Source organism: Cicer arietinum, chromosome 3, assembly GCF_000331145.2.
Source record: "Cicer arietinum cultivar CDC Frontier isolate Library 1 chromosome 3, Cicar.CDCFrontier_v2.0, whole genome shotgun sequence".
NCBI classification, from domain to species: domain Eukaryota; kingdom Viridiplantae; phylum Streptophyta; class Magnoliopsida; order Fabales; family Fabaceae; genus Cicer; species Cicer arietinum.
In genome coordinates, this window is record NC_021162.2 from 58895756 (window position 1) to 58915259 (window position 19504).

At 32.2% G+C, this 19504-nt stretch overlaps 2 protein-coding genes across 2 annotated transcripts; both read right to left on the bottom strand.

Moving 5' to 3' along the window:
- Nucleotides 1-1382: 1382 nt before the first annotated feature.
- Nucleotides 1383-5297, bottom strand: LOC101515404 (diaminopimelate epimerase, chloroplastic-like). The gene is made up of 9 exons (XM_004492473.4): nt 4704-5297; nt 4142-4309; nt 3972-4042; nt 3673-3730; nt 3291-3470; nt 2837-2921; nt 2298-2357; nt 2102-2175; nt 1383-1612 (listed from the first exon to the last, which is right to left on the bottom strand). The coding sequence occupies exons 1-9, from the start codon at nt 4980-4982 to the stop codon at nt 1496-1498; spliced, it is 1092 nt and encodes a 363-aa protein (XP_004492530.1). The 5' UTR covers nt 4983-5297; the 3' UTR covers nt 1383-1495.
- Nucleotides 5298-6902: 1605 nt separating this feature from the next.
- On the bottom strand, nt 6903-14627 carry LOC101515739 (PH, RCC1 and FYVE domains-containing protein 1). The gene is made up of 9 exons (XM_004492474.4): nt 14216-14627; nt 13392-13478; nt 13101-13190; nt 12917-13003; nt 12731-12832; nt 10224-12275; nt 9992-10129; nt 7916-8382; nt 6903-7236 (listed from the first exon to the last, which is right to left on the bottom strand). The coding sequence occupies exons 1-9, from the start codon at nt 14261-14263 to the stop codon at nt 7050-7052; spliced, it is 3258 nt and encodes a 1085-aa protein (XP_004492531.1). The 5' UTR covers nt 14264-14627; the 3' UTR covers nt 6903-7049.
- Nucleotides 14628-19504: the final 4877 nt, after the last annotated feature.

The following is a 19504-nucleotide window of genomic DNA, read 5'->3' on the forward strand; positions in this document are numbered from 1 at the left end:
TATATATATATATATATATATATAATGGTTGTCATTAGTTGACAATGTAAATATTCTTAAATAAAAAAGAGCTGACAGTGTATAACTTGTTGTTATATCGAAATATGTTTGGCTGATGGATACACTGATTTGATCCTTTGCTTTGATAAAAAAGTTTCGGTGGATGTATCTTTGACATTTTATATTCTTTTTCAGCTAATATATTTTCAACATTTCATGTTCTTTTCGGTTGATGTATATTCTAGCCGACTGACGTATTTAATGCATTTTGTATTTTTAAACCGATGTATTTTTTACATTCATATTCGATCAATGTATTTCTAATATTTTATATTCTTTACTATCAACGTATATTTGACATATGTTAAAAAATTTCAATATGTAATTAATTATAAATTAGTTTTATTACTGTCATGGTTTTATAAGTTTATTAGGTTAGTTTCTAGCTCTGCTATCCATTCTCAATGTTAGCAGTCTTGCAAGCTACAAGCTTCTCTTTAAGGTATTTGATTCAAGGGTTCAAATCTGACAAAAGCTTTTTTCCTCTGGTTTTAAATGATCCGATCTCAGTTTTTTTCCTAGTGAGGCTAGCTAGCCTTAAGCTGTTGGATGATCTAATTCTAAAGATCAACAAGTGATTTCTCCTATGCAAGTGCTTTAGAAATTAATTGCTTCTGTTTGTAGAATTAGCAATGTTCAGCTTAAGCTCTTCCATATCTAATTTGTTACGATCACATTGTTCATCAGTCTTCTGCTGCTCAGCAACGAGTGCATTAATATTTTGGCCTATATTTTGTATATTAAATTTAACTTCATTTTCCTCCTCTCTAACGTGAATAATGTCAGCATTCTGCTAAATGATATTTGTAAACTTCAATCCTAAACGTTTGTGATAATAAAGTCCATAATTTATGTCGCACAATTAATTTAATTTTTTTCACCAATTTTTTCCCCCTTCTGTTCTCTTCTCTCTACTAAATAAAAGTTAATTCGTGGTGAAAACATTAATTTGTATCCCACACAGTCACAAGTGCCATTAGATCCAAATCCGTGAAAGCATTTGCTAAAACATAAAAGTTAACCTCTTTAATACAATTATTATTAAGAGTTTAGTTTCTATGCGAGTGTAAAAAGTTTTACACTGTCATCACAACCATTCAATGGGATGACTCTAGAGGTAATTTTAGTAAAATATTTTTATTAATCTAACGGTTGTGATTGAATGACAGTGTAAAAAGTCTTTACACTGACAATGAATAAAAATTAATTCCTATTATTATTAGGGTTTAATGGACACACACCGTCAGTTTTAAACTCACAACCATCACAAGCCGTTTATTGATGAGTTATTTTATAATGATAGTTACGATCATGGGATGAGATGATAGAATCAAGGGTGCTAGTGCATGATCCTTTTTCTCTTATTATTACTAAGCAATTCATAATTCTCCGAACCCCAATTATTGGGTTTAAGAATTTATTTCGGGGCAATATTTCAAAGGGGCAAAGATCCATAATACACTAGGTCTGCAGAACCTGTCATATAGACATGATTATCTTCATCCTTCCATTCAATCTGAAGAGGCCCTCCAGGTAGATCAACCGTGCAGTTCTGTAACAAAATCACAGATTCAAAAGAATAATCAAAGTACTGCAGCCAGGAATTCGTTTGCCTTGTGAACAAAACATACTTATGGTACGCTTAAATAAGCAAATAACACAAATAGAACTAAAAAGGAGATGCTCAAACTCCCCTATTTTTAAATCCAAATGTACTTCTTTTACACGAACCTAAACTTTCATTGAATCAGAATGCATAGTTTTTAACAAGATTTTATGGTTGTATAAGTAATGAAAAATACAGAGATCAATTCAATCGATCAGCCAATAGCTACTACGGTACTCAGGCGGTGGGACTAAGAAATTTCTAAAGAGGAAAAAAAATAATTCAACAAGTAAATTATAGAAAGGATTCACGATTACAAGTAGACACCTTAGTGCAATGGCAAACACATTTATTATGTTTGTATATATTATTATGATAATTTTTTTTAATGAAAAGTTAACAGTTTTCAGTGTTACAATCAAATAACAAACTTACCCGCCCGGCATGGCCCTCAAGAACTGCTGCAACAACTGTAGCACAAGCTCCAGTTCCACAGGCAAGAGTTGCTCCTGCACATAAACAGTTAAAACAACAAAAAATGAGCTTCCACACACAAAATGAGAGTCACCTTAGACTTACCCTAACCACGCAAATACCAATCAGACACAGCCTGGAATTAAGATGTTCTAACCTGCTCCACGCTCCCAAACACGCATCTTCAGGTGTGAATCAGAAAGAACTTGCACAAACTCTGACATTAAATCACAAGACAATAAGAGTGAGGAATTGCAACAGAATAACAGTGATGATCCACTCACGCATCATTTAGGTCATTTGGGTCAAGTTCAATGAATTACAATTTAGAACATTAGGGGTTGAAAATCTGGTAGACAATATGCTGGGGGAATGAACAACACATCAAAGCTAGAGACAAATTGAATTAAAATTGTATGCCTTGAACAAGGGCAAGGCACAGGCACCCCAACCAAAGCTTTGCTAGACATACCGTCTCCGACCTAGTCCCACAAGCATTAAATTTACTAGCTACAAGTCAGTAAATAGTCATCGTGACAGAATGCGCAATAGAACATAATGCCCAGAAGACCAAGGACACAAAACAAAACAAAAATTCCATGCATCCAAAATGAAAATTTGAGAGAGTGGGTATGGGATAAATATTATAATGAGGTTGACAGCCATATTCCAATCATAAAAGTAGACTAATCTGACCTGTGTTAGTTCGTGCGGGAAACATCTCATGATGTTCAAATTTTGGGCCAATTTCGGCTAGCTTCAGTTCATCAACAAGCAAGTTCTGTTGCAATAAGGATGAAAACAGATAAGACATGTGGCAAAGCAGATTTTTTTTTTTAAGGTTTTGTAGGTTGAAAGTACGAAGATAAAAGCAGACATTTGAATATGTGATTTAAAATATACCAGTTAAACAAAAAATAATAATTCAGAGGCGTTTTATTTCTTTTGATATAAATGGTTAGACATTCAATTGTTTTGTGACAATGTCTTTGTATATTGTATCTGTATGTAATATCATCTTATTGATAAATGTCTTTTCTTCCTACTCCTACATAATGTTTGAAGTCCTTTAAATAGATCCAGAATGCTTTGTAATATGTACAAGGTAATCGTAACTTTGAAATAGTTATTGTATGACAAGAATAATGACCTGAATTCCTTTTCTACTGAAGGTTACACAGTGTGGATTTCCCATGCTAACACAAGTCACATTCCAGATAACTCCATCAACATCAATCTCTGATTTAACAACAGCATGATCCTTATTTGGAGACAATTTAGTAGGCACATCTGATGCTTTAAGAATTGGTTCCCCCATATCAACTCTGACCTGAATCAATTTGTATTATCATTTCATCAAGCTAAAGAAGTAGAAGTAGAACTAATTTCTTTTTGACATTAAACCACTTGAGGACTTCATAAGAGTACATAAAATGGCACCTACGAAGCACCATGTTGATGCTTTTGAACAAACATCGCAGTGTCAAAAAGTAAATTGCAGATATTTGCTGCATATAAGAATAGGAACATACATTTCCGTCCTCCAAGACTTCAGGAACAATCTTCCCAGCACCAGTGTGTATGGTGAAACTACAACATACAAAAATACAATGTAAGAAGATATTTCAATAATATCTATAATGACTGCGAAACTATTAGGTCACGGTAATAAAATCACCAACCAATTCATATCATTATTGGTTCCATCTAAACAAGAAATTTTTGTCTGCGAAAATTAAATGTTTTCGAAAAAACTGCCCTAAAACCACAATACCGGAAGCAACAAGATACAAAAAGCAAAACAGTAAGAGTTTATGGAAAATGATCATACCTGTGCCTCCCATGTAAACTCTCAAGCTGAGAAACGAATTTAGCAAAACATCGCACTCCATTGCCACACATCTAAGGAAGAAAAGTGTGAATCAAAGAAAAAGAACAAACTTGTCAGTTAATCACACGGTATGTAACTGAACAAATATATTTGTAAGAAAAATGAATCACCTCAGGCTCACTACCATCAGAATTGAAAATCCTCATTGTATAGTCAGTGCCATTGATACCAGGCAAGACAAAAATAACTCCATCAGCACCAACACCAAAGTTACGATCGCAGAGTTGCACAGCTTTCTCTGAACTAATCTTTGGCTCGGAAGAGTCTCTATTATCGATCTATTCATAAGACAAATTATCGTCAAAACTTAGATTTTTGCTATAATATAGTAGATACACCACTTTTTCTCTAGTTGCACACGGCCTGTTTTTAAACAAAAGGAATTGACCAATTTACCCTTTTACTCTGAGGGTGAATTCGCAAGGTTTGCGTGGCTCGAAAGAGTCTCCATTATCAATCTATTCAAATAAACGTTTACTAAAATTTGAATGCAACTCAATTTCATTTGAGGGACAAATTAGTCCCAGATGGAGTAAAAGAGGGACTACGTACTCATATAAAAATTTTAGGGATTAATTTCTCGGGACTAAATTTGGTGGCATTGAAATTGTGAGGAATAAATTGTTTATTTGAGTATTTGATGGAGGAACGAGTGTGGAACGTGGTACTCACCAAAACGAAGTCGTTTCCGAGGCCGTGATACTTAGCGAAATGGAGAAATCCAGTCTCGTTTTGGTGAAGGAAGGAAATGGAGGAAGTCGTTGTTTTAACGGGAGATTCAGTTGTCATGGAAGAGGAAGCAACGAGGCGGAAATTATTAGGGTATTGAAAAGTGCGTTGTGGAGAAGCCAAAATGGATCGGGAAGAAGGGATAAAGAAATTCACGGAACCAAGAGAGCGATGAGTACTAGGTGATGTAATTGGAACTGAAATGGTGGCGGTTATGGCCATCGGTTCACTTTCGAATGATGGCGGCTACGGTTATGTGAATCTCTCTTGTTCACTCGTTTTGATTTTGATACTGCGGCGTGATGCGGCGGCTGAGGAGTGAATATATCGACTGTGGGTATTTTAATTCGTAGGATACATAAATGGAAGGTTTCGGGGGCTTCCTTAATTCCTTAACTAATAAATTGGAGTTTGATTTCCTCAATTACTTCACATGCCATTTATGGTGTGAAAAATATTTTAATTATTAATTTTTTTTTCTTCATAATATTTGAAAGGATCTCAACTCAATAAATTTGGGTAAAGTAATATTTTTGTTATTTAAACATGCAAAGTGTTGTTATTTTTGTATTAAGTCAAAAAATTAGTAAATCACTTGTTCAAATGTTTTAATTTTGACGGAAACTTTTAGTATCACATGTGTAACTAAGTAAATAAGGATCACAAAAAATGACAACAAAAAACACTAACTTGACAAAAAAAAAAAATACACTTCAAAACATTTTCTTGACTTTACTCATCATTCCACTGCTGACTATTCTTTGTTTATTAAATCCACCGGGGATCAATCGACTGTTTTACTTGTTTATGTAGACGACATTGTCCTTATAGATCATTTAGCTTGTTAAAAATTTTCTGCATTCTAAATTTAGAATCAAAGATCTGGGTTCTCTAAGATATTTTCTTGGAATAGAGGTTGCTAGATCTCCCTCTGGCATTCTTCTAGATCATAGAAAATATACTCTTAAATTGTTGAATGACATAGGCATTCTAGCAACCAAACCACCCTCTACTCCCTATGATTCATCCTTAAACTTAAATTATTCTGATTCACCATTATATGAGGATGAATCACAGCTTATGAGGCTTATTGGAAGGTTGCTATATTTAACTACTACTAGACTTGACATAGCTTTTACTGTACAACAGCTAAGTCAGCATGTATCTAGTCCTAGACAAGTTCATTTTAAGGCTGCTGCTAGCATCTTCCATTATTTGAAATCTTGTCCAGCCAAAAGCCTTTTTTATTCTACTAAGACTGACTTGTGTTTATCTGGTTTTGAAGATTCTGATTGGGCCACTTGTCCCACAACTCAAAGGTCTGTCACAGGTTATGCAGTTTTCCTAGGAACTTCACTCATCTCATGGAAGTCCAAGAAGCAAACCACTGTCTCCAGATCAAGCTCAGAAGCAGAATATCATGCATTAGCCAGCCTGTCGTGTGAAATTAAGTGGCTTCATTACATTTTTTGAGACCTTCACATCACTTTTCAAACACCTACTTCTGTTTATTGTGACAATCATTCAACAATTCTCTTGACTCATAATCCCACATTCCATGACCGTACAAAACACATCGAGATAGATTGCCACATTATTAGAGAGAAAATTGATCTTGGCATCATCAAATTGTTTCCAATTGCATTTGCTGACCAACTTGCTGATCTGCTCACTGAGCCTTTATTCAAACCAACCTTTGAGTGTCTTGTGTCCAAGCTTGTCCTACTTGATGTGCATCGTCCAGCTTGTGGTGTATTAAGCATAGTTACTTAGTTCTTATTATGTTTTCCTTTATCTGTTTTATCTACAACATATTAGCTAGTGTTTAGGCTTAGTTAGTTATCTTAGAATTAGTTAGTTAGTCTTTTTCCATTCATTATATAAGCTCATGTTGAGACTTATATTTGTTAAGTTGTATTTTCCTTTTCCATTCTTCAAAATATGATGAAGTATTATTCAGTAAAAACTCTTTCTTCTCTAAACTGATAAACTTTGATAACATTGTTATAAACTACACGGCTCTATGTTGGTTAAAAAAAAAAACTAAAAGGCTCTATGATTTTAAAAAAAGTACACATTAATTTCCCTACTATATCTAGTATTATGTCATTTGTACTACTATTTCTATCCTCACTGAATACATGATTCAATATCCATGTTGTGTTGTAGAATGCTTCTTGAACATGATGTGCCTTGATACAACTTTTACTTCACTTTGTTAAATTAAACAATGATTCTATACTTCTTATCATTTCATCAAATTAACTAACATGAACATATGCCTATGATTTAAGTTTCTGAAGGTTCTGCCTCATTGTTTTCTTCAGCTGCTGCTGCTGGTGGCGGCGGCAGCGGAGTACTGCTAGATGACCCTATACCATCAGGATTTTTTGCTAGGTGACTATATCTCTCAAGCACCCTATCTTTGTTTCTGTTCCACCACTCTTCGGCTTGATGTTCATGGAACCTTCGTTTACTGTATTATAAAAATATAAAACATCAAACAATGAAATGTCAAGGTGGGATGAATAGAAAAAAAGCAATAACTTGAGTGACATAGAAAACCTTTTCAGATAATCAAATGAGAATCATAAAGATACGCATGCTAATATAATCTAAAGAATTCACAAATTTATATTCATTAGAGAACTTTTGGGTTAACGACTTATTTAAACACTTATTATATAAATGCTTATGTATAAGTTATTTTTATCATCAAAGAGTGTGTAAGGGAAAACTACGTGTAATTTCTATGTTTGTTGTTTTTATAAGCTGTTATGAGGAGCTTAAGAAATTATGCTGAAAACAGCTTATGTGCTTGTTATAAGCTATTTTAAACACTTATAAGTACTAATTATGATAAGATAACCCAAAATAGTGTATTTGGGCAAACAACATAATTAAGCTTTTATTGTATATGAGTTTATATTTAAGACATTTCTGTAATTGAAGATGGAATGTGGTTATTCATACAAGTTTTAAGCTGTTTTTATACGTTATCTTGGAGAGCTAATTGAAATAAGTTGAAAACAACTATAAACACATCATAAGTTATTTTCATAAAATCTCTGACACATATGTTTGTGCTTGTGTTATGACATAAGCTTAAATAAAAAGTAAATAAAATTTGTTGGATGGACAAGTAATTGTAGTACCTGAATCTAACACGTTTGAAACTTCTGATCCCACTAGGCTTTACTACTAGTGTCACATAAACACCAGGTTCAAACTGTTCAATAATTTGTGCTTCTCCTTCTCTCCCTGATCCTGAAGGGTGAGATGATCTCAAATCATTTTCGGAGCTTTGTGGCGCCGCCGCCGTTGCTTCAGTATTGGATGAAGAAGATGGATTGCTTTCTTGAATTACATTTCCTATATCTTGGGATGAGTTAACTGCTGCTGCAGAATCATTATTATTTTCTTCTATTATTTGTTCATTCAATTTACAAGAACCTTTGTTTGAAACAGCTTCACTTTGTTGCTCAGAGTCCAAGTTGGATGGTATAATTGATGTTTCAGATTTTGAATTTTGTTGTAGAAAATTTTCAGCTTCAGTAACCATGTTTCTGAATTTTTCACCCTCTAAAACTTCTGGTGGCAATTGCTCAGACATTTCCTTCAACTGTATAAAATCATAGGAAAGTTTAGTTTGTCTTCTTGAATTATTTCTCATTTAAGAATTTGAGTACATAATAGATCTCAATACACAAGTTCAAATAAACATGATTGTAGTAGTTCATCAAAAACATGATTTGTATTTTACTAGCAATTCTTTTTTTTTTTTTAAAGGTGTAAACCAAGTATTTTCCACGTGCAACTGCAAATATTAATCATTTGAGACTTGTATAACCCAAATGGGCGGCAAACTCTCCCTAACAGTTTTACCGTTGCTGCATGTCCAAACTCAGGTTCGGACCCGCCAGCTTAGGACCTTGGATAAGCAAGGTGAGACCTGTGCATTTATATCCTTATTTAGCAGTTCACGCCTTTATTTTCTCACTCTAGGTTTTCAAAATCCTTTCCTAGTGTCAACAATTCATTTATAATTGTCCCTCTATCATAAAGTCATTGTCATATTTGCAAAAAATATTTGATATAATTGTCACTTTTGATTTTCAATACAACTATAATTACTTTATTCCAATTGTAGCCTTTAATTAATGTTGTGTGCACCATTAAGTTATTGTTCTTCACTTTGCATTTATGATAATGAAAATAAACCAATAGTTGATGTGTGTAGTTTGATAAAATAACTGTTCTCTTTCATTCATTTATCATATTTCCTTCATTTGTGTGAAAAGTTTAACTGCGACGATTATTTTAGGATAAAGAAAGTATCTTATGAAAATATTGTAGATTTAGATAGAATGGTTTTTTTTTTAAGAATAGACAGAATAGTTTTAAACCTTATCACCAAAAAAAAAAGAATAGTTTTAAACCAGCATATGATTTGTTTCGTTTTTTAATTTACAAAGAGTGATTTGTTTCTTTTTCTTAAAAAAAATAGTGATATAGAGATATAAAATAATAGATACTATGCATTAATATATAGTGAAGATTTTCTTGGTTGAGATTATATAGTACAAGTGATTTGATTATTGTTGATTAGTGATTTTTAGTATAAATATGTAATATGAATGATTGGTGGACAAAGACTATTCTCCTTGTATTTTTTCTCTCTCAAACCTTGAATAAAGAGCACTCTGAGAAGTCTTGAGTTTATCTCAGCATCAACATAGAAAGGTAACACAATATCATAATTTTTTATATATTACTAAATCAATAAGAAAATACATTCGTAAGAGTTGTAACTCTATATTCTCACACTTCCGGTTTCTATTGCTACTACAGCACGATCTTTTTCAGCTATGAATATCATCAAGACTACGCTTTGCAAGAAGATGGAAGATGAGTTTTTAAATGATTGTTTATTAGTATACATTGAAAGTAGAATTGCTAAAATGTTTAGTATAGATGATTTTCGTGACATGCAAGAGAGACATTCTATATTTTGATATAGATCCAGGTATAATTAATGTGTGAAACTTTTAAGTATGAGTGTTCTCTAATAAATTTGATAAATATATATTTGTTAGATACATTTTTTACTTATATGGTGAGCACCTCAAGCTGTCCAACCCTGCATCCGCCCCTGCTTACATGATTTTGGATTCTCATTTCATTTATCATTGTTTTAGATATAGCCTTGAAATATAAAAAAATGAAGATACCTGAACTATCATGGTCTCAAAATATTCTTTGGATGCTTTATGTTTAGAAGATTCTTCTGCAGCCAATGAGGCGACATCCTGAATATTTTTCTGTAGCTTTTGAATTTCCATGTTACTTCTCTGCTTCAAAATTCGATTCTACATAAAAAGAATTTTCATAAACTTATCAATTGTGACATATGAGTTTTCTAAGAGAATTACACCAGAAAAAGCAAGAGTGTTGTAAATCTACTTGGTTCTGCAATTTTGAGACTTCTTGGTTCAAAAGCTCATTTGTTTTCTTCAAACTATCAATAAGACTTCTTGAAAAACCCGGACTGTTAGAACGCGGTGGACTTGGCCTTCTTGCATATGGAGATACTGATCTTGAATTGAGTGGTGGAGTTGATGGTGGAGTTGGAGATATAGCAGGCTTCAGACCATTTTGAATTGAGCTTGTTGAACTTGGAAATGAAATGTCTTTCATTTGTGTTATTGATGGAATTTGTGAAGTTGGTAGCATGTTTCCAAGCATATTAGTTCTCATTTCGAGATATTTTAGAGGTTCTGAGAAAGGCGGAAAAAGAATTTTTGTAGACCTTATTTCTCCTTGGCCGAATAATCTTTCCCTTGCATCGATAGAACTGCGAGCTTGCGTCGTAACTTTTCTAATAAGATGGGAACCTGCATTTGCCTCAACAGCTTTAAGTTTAGTGTAGCAAGAATCACATACACGGTGAGGCTTTCCTGGTGTCGGAGCCAATGCCGCTTTCATAACTTTTCTTGAACTACAACCATGACAATGGACTAATCCGCAATTATAACAATTATGCCTTTTTCTAGTAAAACCAAACGGCTGTCGACAACCGGTGCAAGCGGATTGGTCAACTCCAGAAACCCACTTATGAATACATATGCAAGAAGTAAAGCTTGAGCCACAAGAAATATTTTTGACATGCCTTTCTTTCAAGGCTTCTACCAATGTTGGTGTTTTTCTATCATCTATATCTCCATGTCCTAATCTTCCATTTGCACCTTTACCCCAAGTAAACAATTCACTCCTTGATGTCAAAGCAGCAATATGATGAGCTCCACATGATATTTCCTCAACAAATTCATCCACCAACTTGCCCTGTACTAGTACAGGTATTTTTCCGTCGGATAACGAATTTCCTAGTTGACCGTTTTCGGCGCCTCCCATAGTAAATAAATGTCCGGAAGTAGTTAAAGCAACAGTCATAGTGTGTCCACATGCAATTTGGTGGAAATTATATTCAATCAATGCCGATACACAAGTAGGTTGAAGATATGTTTCCTTGTTTCCGTGTCCTAACCGATATTTATCACCGTCTCCCCAAGTGAAGAGCTTTCTAGATGAAACATTTGAACCGGATTGAAAAGTAACCTCTACAATAGCTGCAGTATGCCATACTCCACATGCAACCTTAATAGTCTTCAATCCACTTAACAATTGTACCTCTTTTGGATATGAAACACTCTCTCTATTTCCATGACCTAACACACCAAATGTTCCATCACCAAATGTAAAAAGTTTTCCATTAGAAGTTGCCAATGCTGAATGCCATGTACCACATGCAATAGATGTAACTTGAAGTCCTTCCAAAGGACCACTAACCCTCTTGGGTATCCAATGACTAACATCTGTACCGTGTCCAAGAAGTCCTACATTATATCTACCATCACCCCATGAGAAAAGATCATCTGATATCGATACGGCACACGTATGATTCTCTCCGCACGCAACACTCTCCACATTAGTAACTGCTAGAAACTCGACAAGTTGAGGCCGGCCGAAGTCTTTATCCATTCCATGACCGAGTCTGCCACCGGACTCCTCTCCCCAAGTGAAAACTTCTCCTTGCCTAGTAACTAAAGCCATGTGACGCACACCGGATGCAATTTGTTGAACATCGAGAACGACACTCGACTCTAAAGGCTTAGGAACCAATACATCTGTGGTGGAAGGGAATTGAGTGACACTTCCATCAGATGAAACACCATCAGCCCAAACTTCTCCCCATATATAAACATCTCCTAGTGACTCTATGTCATCGGGTCCTGATCCTACACTTGAACAGCTAGGTGTACTTGACACACTAACCCGAAAACCATCTCCAATACTTGTCCTTGGTTGCATATTTGTATGATCTAACCCTACATTTGGATTTGTCCCACACGATGAAGCTGAATCAGTCGAGACCCTACCACTACCACGGTTAATGCTTGTTGCAAACTCTAATGCTACACCGAAAGGGTGATCATTTGGAATAAAATCAATACCACTCTGAAACCAAAATTTATAAACTACATTAGTTTCATGCTCACAAAAATATAGACTAGTAAAAAATGATCACTAAGTGAAATAACACATTTATGGTGTTCACTTTCCATGTATAAATATAACCATCTTAGAAGACTTGCATTTCACAAGATGGATTTTCCTAGTGCATAATCTAAAAAAACTAAGTAAAATTACTGCAGTTAAATGCTTAATGATTTAAGCTGTTACAATTTCCAACTTCTGATAATGATTTTCAAATATACTATCCTACACATTTCACATTCTTCGAAGTGTTCAATGAAATCATATACATGAATGCCTATGTTTGAATGTGACAAGAAACTAATGGCATGAAAAGAAAAAAATCGAATGACCAGTGTCTGTCTGTGTCAGAGCTTCACTGATAGAAACTAAACAGTACGAAAATGATCATTCAAAGAGTTCAAGTTAAAACGTACATTTGATAATTCACTTCTAGTAAGCCTATTATGTCTTCCAGTGGAAACTAATTCTTTAAGCCCTGCAAACCATACCTCTGCCTCAGCTTTGTCCTTGCATATCTATAAATAAGAGAAAGAATCACCATATTCAAAAATTTCGTCAAATTGAGAAATTCGAATGCACTATCAATTACGTTTTCTAACCAGATCAAGTGTCCGCTCTCCGTTATTATAAACAAGTGAAAATGAAAGATAATCCTTTTCTGGTTGCAAATATCTTCTAAATACAGCCTGCAGATAAATGATCGTAAAAAACATGAGAAACCTTCATGAGATTGAAAACATGGCCATGAACATCAACTAACATCCGACGAAGTATTCAACTTACAGTTCTTTGTCCAGGTATAATACGTGAAATTGAAGATAGTTTCAGTGTCCTTTCCCTTTTATGAGAAATCCAAATCAGTGTTGTTTCATCCTGTTAATGCCACTAAATATGAAATTAGTTAGAGATAGTAAATGCACCATACACATGTTGCCTAGTCTAAAGATTGGAATATGCATGTAACATGTTTAATGGATACACTAAAACTTTTGATCTAGATTCAAAAGTCACGGTGGATCTCGAATAATCTGAGTCGAGCTAAATTTAATTCATAACTCGTAGGTAAAATCTCACCAAGGAGAGTCTGAAAGGGCAAACTTTTGGCTTGGCTTTTCGGCTGTACTTTATTAACTGAGTTCCTTTCTTCAAAGTAAAGAGTGCCTTCAAAAAGAGTTGAAATAGACATCAAATTCTAGTTGTTAAAGCATCTAACTAAAGAAATGTAATCAATCCTTCATTTCTCTAAAAAATAACATCAACAAATTAGAGATATTTCTAAAGTATTTTCAATAATGAAACAAATAAATTGCAATCAAAGTAACCCTTATACAACACAACAACAACCAAGCTTTTTCCCACTAAATAAGTTCAACTACATGGATCAAACGACGCCATAACGTTCTATCATATAGCATATCTCATTCCAGCTCATTAATCTCTAGGTCTTTCTTAATAGTTTCTCTTATAGTTTTCCTAGGTCTTCCTCTGTCTCTAACGATTTGACGATCCTCCATTTGATCTACTCTCCTCACTACATAATCTACAGTCTCCTATCCACCTAAGCCGAATTTCTACCATCTTTTCTACTATAGGTGTTATCTCAACTCTCACTCTAATATTGTCATTCTTAATCCTATCCTCTCTCGTCTTTCCACACATCTAACATTCACATCTCTGCTACATTTATTTTAACATCATGTTGGTGTTTTATTGCCCAACATTCTGTCCCATATAACAATCGAGAAACCCTTATCTTTGGCCAAATTTATTTTAGGCAAAAATTGTAATGCACCTACCCATCATTACCTATGCATATAAAAACATTTGGAGTATGATTAATGTGTAAAGACAATGACCCTAAAAATTAATTTAGAGAAAAAGTTAGGTTAAAAACCAACTTGTTCAATATCTCGTTCAAGACCCCCATTACTAGCAGGATCTGCCATTCCATCTGAGAAAAATTGTAATGAAACAGCCAACAACAAATCTCAAGTTGCATCAAAATCTCCATAGATAATAGATATACTTTCTATTTCGGCCTCTCATCAAAATCTCCAATATCAAATATTGAAAATCGAAACAAAATACAATAAGAAAAATTGGGCAATGTAAATGCTTAAAATCTCAAATGAGTGTGAAATTAGCATAAAGTGTTAGGAGTATTCTGGGAAAAAATGGTTTTTTTGAGGAAAGAAATGATGATGAATGGAAAGAGAGAGAAGGGGCGAAATGAGTGGGAAGTAAGTGGTGAAAGAATGAAACTTTTTGTGTTTTTCTCTGTCAACTAACTTAACGACTTCTCTCTGCCACATGGCTTCATGTCTCTCCATAAAAATACCATTACATGTCACTCTTATAACTTTGCACACATAACAGATTCAATATCTCACTGTAGAATGCAAGCCGTTGAATTATATTATATCTTTACTCTTATTTATATATTCAACATTATTTAACCTAACAATTTTATAGATATTATTTGTCAAACAAAAGATAAAAATATATGTAATATGTATATATTTACTTTTTAATTACATATATGTTTAAAAAGTATATATGTAAATTGAATATTTTCCTGAGACACATATGTGTCAAAAAGAATATAGTAATTAAATTAAATTAAATATATTTAGTTACATTTTGAATAGTTATTAACCTTTATATGCCAAAAAGTAGTATATTATTAATCATTAAAATGAAGTGATATTATGAAATGTCAACTTGATCTTGAATCATGTGAATTTTTTTTAGACATTAATATGTATGTGATTTAATAGTGTACTAGAAAAAGCTTAGTGTGATTTAATAATATACTACAAAAAAAAAATCAATCTGATTTTTTTTAAAAGTTTGAAGGTGAAGTGTATAAATGTATCAATTTAATGAAAAAAAATGTTTTAATATTTATAAGTTTTTAAGTTTATAAAAATAATTGACCATGTAAAAAAAGAAATAAATAGAATGAAAACAATTGAAAAACTTGGAATAAAATATTAGTGATTTACACTCTCAAAAAATTGATGTAAAAAAGATGAGTGACTGTTTGTATAATTTATTTTATTTTAAACTTTCAATTATTATAAAATACTTAATAAAATATATAATTTGTAAGCATTTATTTTATAAATATTTGTAAGCGTTGAAATTTATATGATTATTATTTTTATTTTTGTTTTATTTTTTATATTTTTTTTTTCATTTTTGACTAATTGAATGTATTATTATTTCTCATTTCTTATGTTTTATGTCTTATTTCCACTTAAATTTTAATTAATTTTTAATTAGAGGTGTTATGTCAGATATTTCTTTTATAGAAATTTTGATTGAATTATTTTTAGAGAGTGTTTATAATAAATAAAAAATTCAAAGTACTATTTTTTATGACAAAAAAATAAATAATGTTGGAAAAAATAATACGTGACTACTTAATTTTGATTATTTTTGTTATCAAATGATATTATGCTATGATTTATCCTTAGTTAAACATATAAGTCTTATATTTTAAAATGTGTGTCATTACTTTCATGAACAAAGTATATATATAAAATGTTTTATTTTGTATTGGAGGAATATAACATATACATGAGTTATATATATAAGAGAAAAATGTACACAAATTGTATTACTTTAAAAATATTCAATGTATAATTTAATATTTTTATTTTTTTAAAATACATCATTTTTTTTCCGCAAATGGTTGCTAATTTAAATGAGTTTGTTTGTTTCAACCTATTTTATTTATTTTAATTTAAACTTAATTGGATTATTTATGCATAAGTTTTATGATTGATTTTTAAGATGTGATGATTATAATTTTATATATTTTGTAGTAATTTATGGTTGATACATTTTAATTGAAGTATTGTAATGTAATTATATGCAATGAATTAGAAAAAGAAATTTACGATTAAATCAAGTGATAAGTATTGTCGTTCATCATTTCTCCAAGTAGCAGGTTTGATTCCCACGGAAGACAAAAACTCGCTAATTTTCACTTATAGAAAAGAGGGCGAGAAAATTGCGATAACAGTGCCGATATCGTTAGAGGATCGGGTTGTTACAAACAGGAGAATGAAAATAAAAAAAAAAATGAATTCTTGTGTCATATCATATATTATTGAATGAAAGTATTACATGATATATAAAGGTTTTTTTTTAAAATAAAATTATTATATTACCACTAACAAACAAAGCACAAGATGTGCCTAAAAAAAACCGATACACCACTAAAACACTACTCACAAGAAAAAGCACAAAAAACATAACCCTCCTAAAAAACACACGAAGAATGTCCTCAAACTCAACTATTACTCAAGCATCAAACAAGCGCGCAAATATGAGCACCACTGCGAAAACTATATTGAAAATCACGGTTTTTTTGGTGTTGATATCCATTCAACTCCGATAATAATACTATTTTCATTTTTAAATTTTATATACATGTATATATTCAATATATTTAATATTTTTTAAATATTAAAATTATAATAATTATTTTATTATATTAATTATAATAAGTAAAACTTTTAAATTTTATATTTTATATTATATGAATGGTTACAGGTGTAGACGGAGAAACCTGAACCTCGTTGTAGGTGTATATGAATATTTAAATTTTACATCCGATAAAAAACGAAGGCGGGTGCAAATTTCCCTGACTACTTGGATGCAGGGGTGGGGGAGGCAAAATCCGCTTTCGCTCCGTTGTCATGCTTTGACCCCTTAAAGCGAACCACAAAAGATCGACGGCCGCCTTAAAACTAAAATAACAAGTCACCGAAAGAAATACAGTAAAAAAAACAAATGAAAAAGTGATTCATCCAACCCACAATGAACAATACACAAGGTAGACACCAAATTAACAATTGCATGCCTGACAATTTTTTTTTTTTTTTGTTATGTAGTTAAGTAAAATTCTCTAAGTAAATTCTGGCACCTTCAGTAAAACTGCTTTGTTCCACACAAGATCAAATTGCGTGACCTTAGGATGTTAGTTACCCTCGGAGAATAAACAATAAGTATTTTCACATAAACATTGTGGACTCCAATATGTCTCTACACTAAACTATCTAATTTTTTATCATACAACAAAAAGTTATCCAACACATAAATACACTCCAACAAAATATCATCTTTCCATTGAAATAGACTTCTCCTCCACACCCAACCCCACCGCTAACACCAACTCCTCTATTAAACATAACAACCATAGTCACATTTTTGTTTGTGATCAAATTAAAATTAAACAAATGACCAAATTAAACATTTAAATTTTCTTCACAAACCTCCAAATCTCTCCAAAACGAAGTATCATACTCGTCCTCCACCACCCTAAAAAGGTTATTTATTAAACCAATCCTTTTGACTCCCTCTTACCTCTTCTCTAACAAGTTGAATGTCTCTCCAAGAAACCGACTCATTACCTCTACTTCTCTCGCTACTAGATATTCCCCACCCATATTTATGAGAAAGGACCTTAAAACGTAAACCTTCTTTATCCACCTCTAACACCACTTCCCCAAGACGACATGATTAATAGATAGGTTAAATTTGTATTATACAAAAAATTATTGAAGTGTAAATATGTCAACTCTCACACTTGTTATGAACATCCTAACTAGTATGATTTAAGAGTTGGATGAAAAATAACAATTATATTAAAAGTTTTACAAAGTAACTATTTATAAATCAATATGATTCATATATTTTTTCTTAACCCTCGTGTTCTCAGGAAATTGAGTCCATGATAATTCGAAGTTCAAGTAGAATATAAGTAATCTTTGAACAAGAATTATTTAATGAGTTTTTGAATCTAAATTTTCTCAAACGATTTATCTTTAATTGATGTTCGATAACCACTTGAGCCCAACAAAATTATTTTCATGGGTATTTTACAAATGAGTTCATGAACACGATAAGACAAGACAGTATAAAGTTTAACCAAAATTTTGATTTAATTTAACAGTTATCGTTTTATAATAATTTATTGGCAGCTATGTATTACAAAATATCCCTGTTTGGGGCTCCCTTAGTTTTCTCTTTTATAATTCAATGGCAGCTATGTAAATATTTAATACTACACTAGTTTCTTTATACTACACTAGTTACTACATAATTTTAGCTTAAAAAATATTTTAGAAAAGTCTCAATTCCTTACAGGGGCCCAATATACTACTGGCCACAAAGGATACATAAGATTATAATTCTTTAGTAAAACAAAACCCCACCATTGATGGAAACATCATTGTTTAGTGGAAAGTTGCTGATGAGAATATTTCACTAACATACAGATGGTGTCCTAATTTTCTAAGAAGAAACACTTCTGATAGATGAAAGAATGAAGAAAGTGAAATAGTGAATAATCTCATAGATTGATCAAATAGAAATAATACAATATGATTCACATGCCTTAGCTACATTAAAATAGACAATATAGTATCCAAGAATCAACTGAAAACTGAAACTTAACTAAGAATAAAATACCTAAAACATAACTGTCTAATAACTACACATAACTTCACTAATAAACAAACTAAACCAACACCAAATTAATAAAAATAAGAAAGTGGTGTATGAAAAAGAAAAAAAAAACTGGTGAAATTATTCCTTAAATAGTACAAAATTTAGAATTATGTCCGGAAAAAATAAATTTTATTAATAATATTTAGAATAAACATGACTCGAAAGATACATAACTCGAATAAAATACATAACTGGTACAAAACAGATGTAGTCCTTATGTTTTTTTATACACGCTATAGGCTAGAATTAAACTTACAATTGCTCCAAATAACATTTTAATTTCAGCATTCAACAGTGTAGAGTTGATATTTCTAAATTGCCATGTGGAACTGTAATTATTGCAGCTGGAATATAATAAAGCACTAACATCTCTATAATTAGACGCATTGCAGTGTCTAACACGTTAGCGTGGATGTCCTATATATTTTACATTAATAGGTCGACATATTTGTGATAAAGTTTTAAAGGTCCCAAGAATAATATTGCAACCACTATTGCGGTCGCATTTAGTTGTATTTTTTCTTAATATAAAACTTTGTACAGTAACTTCAACAGTGACCGCAATCACAATTGAAATGGTACGACCAAAACAAAGAAAAAAAAGGAAGAAATATCAGGATTGGCATATGCATAACAAATTAAAGGAGCAGCAGACAAAAATAGGA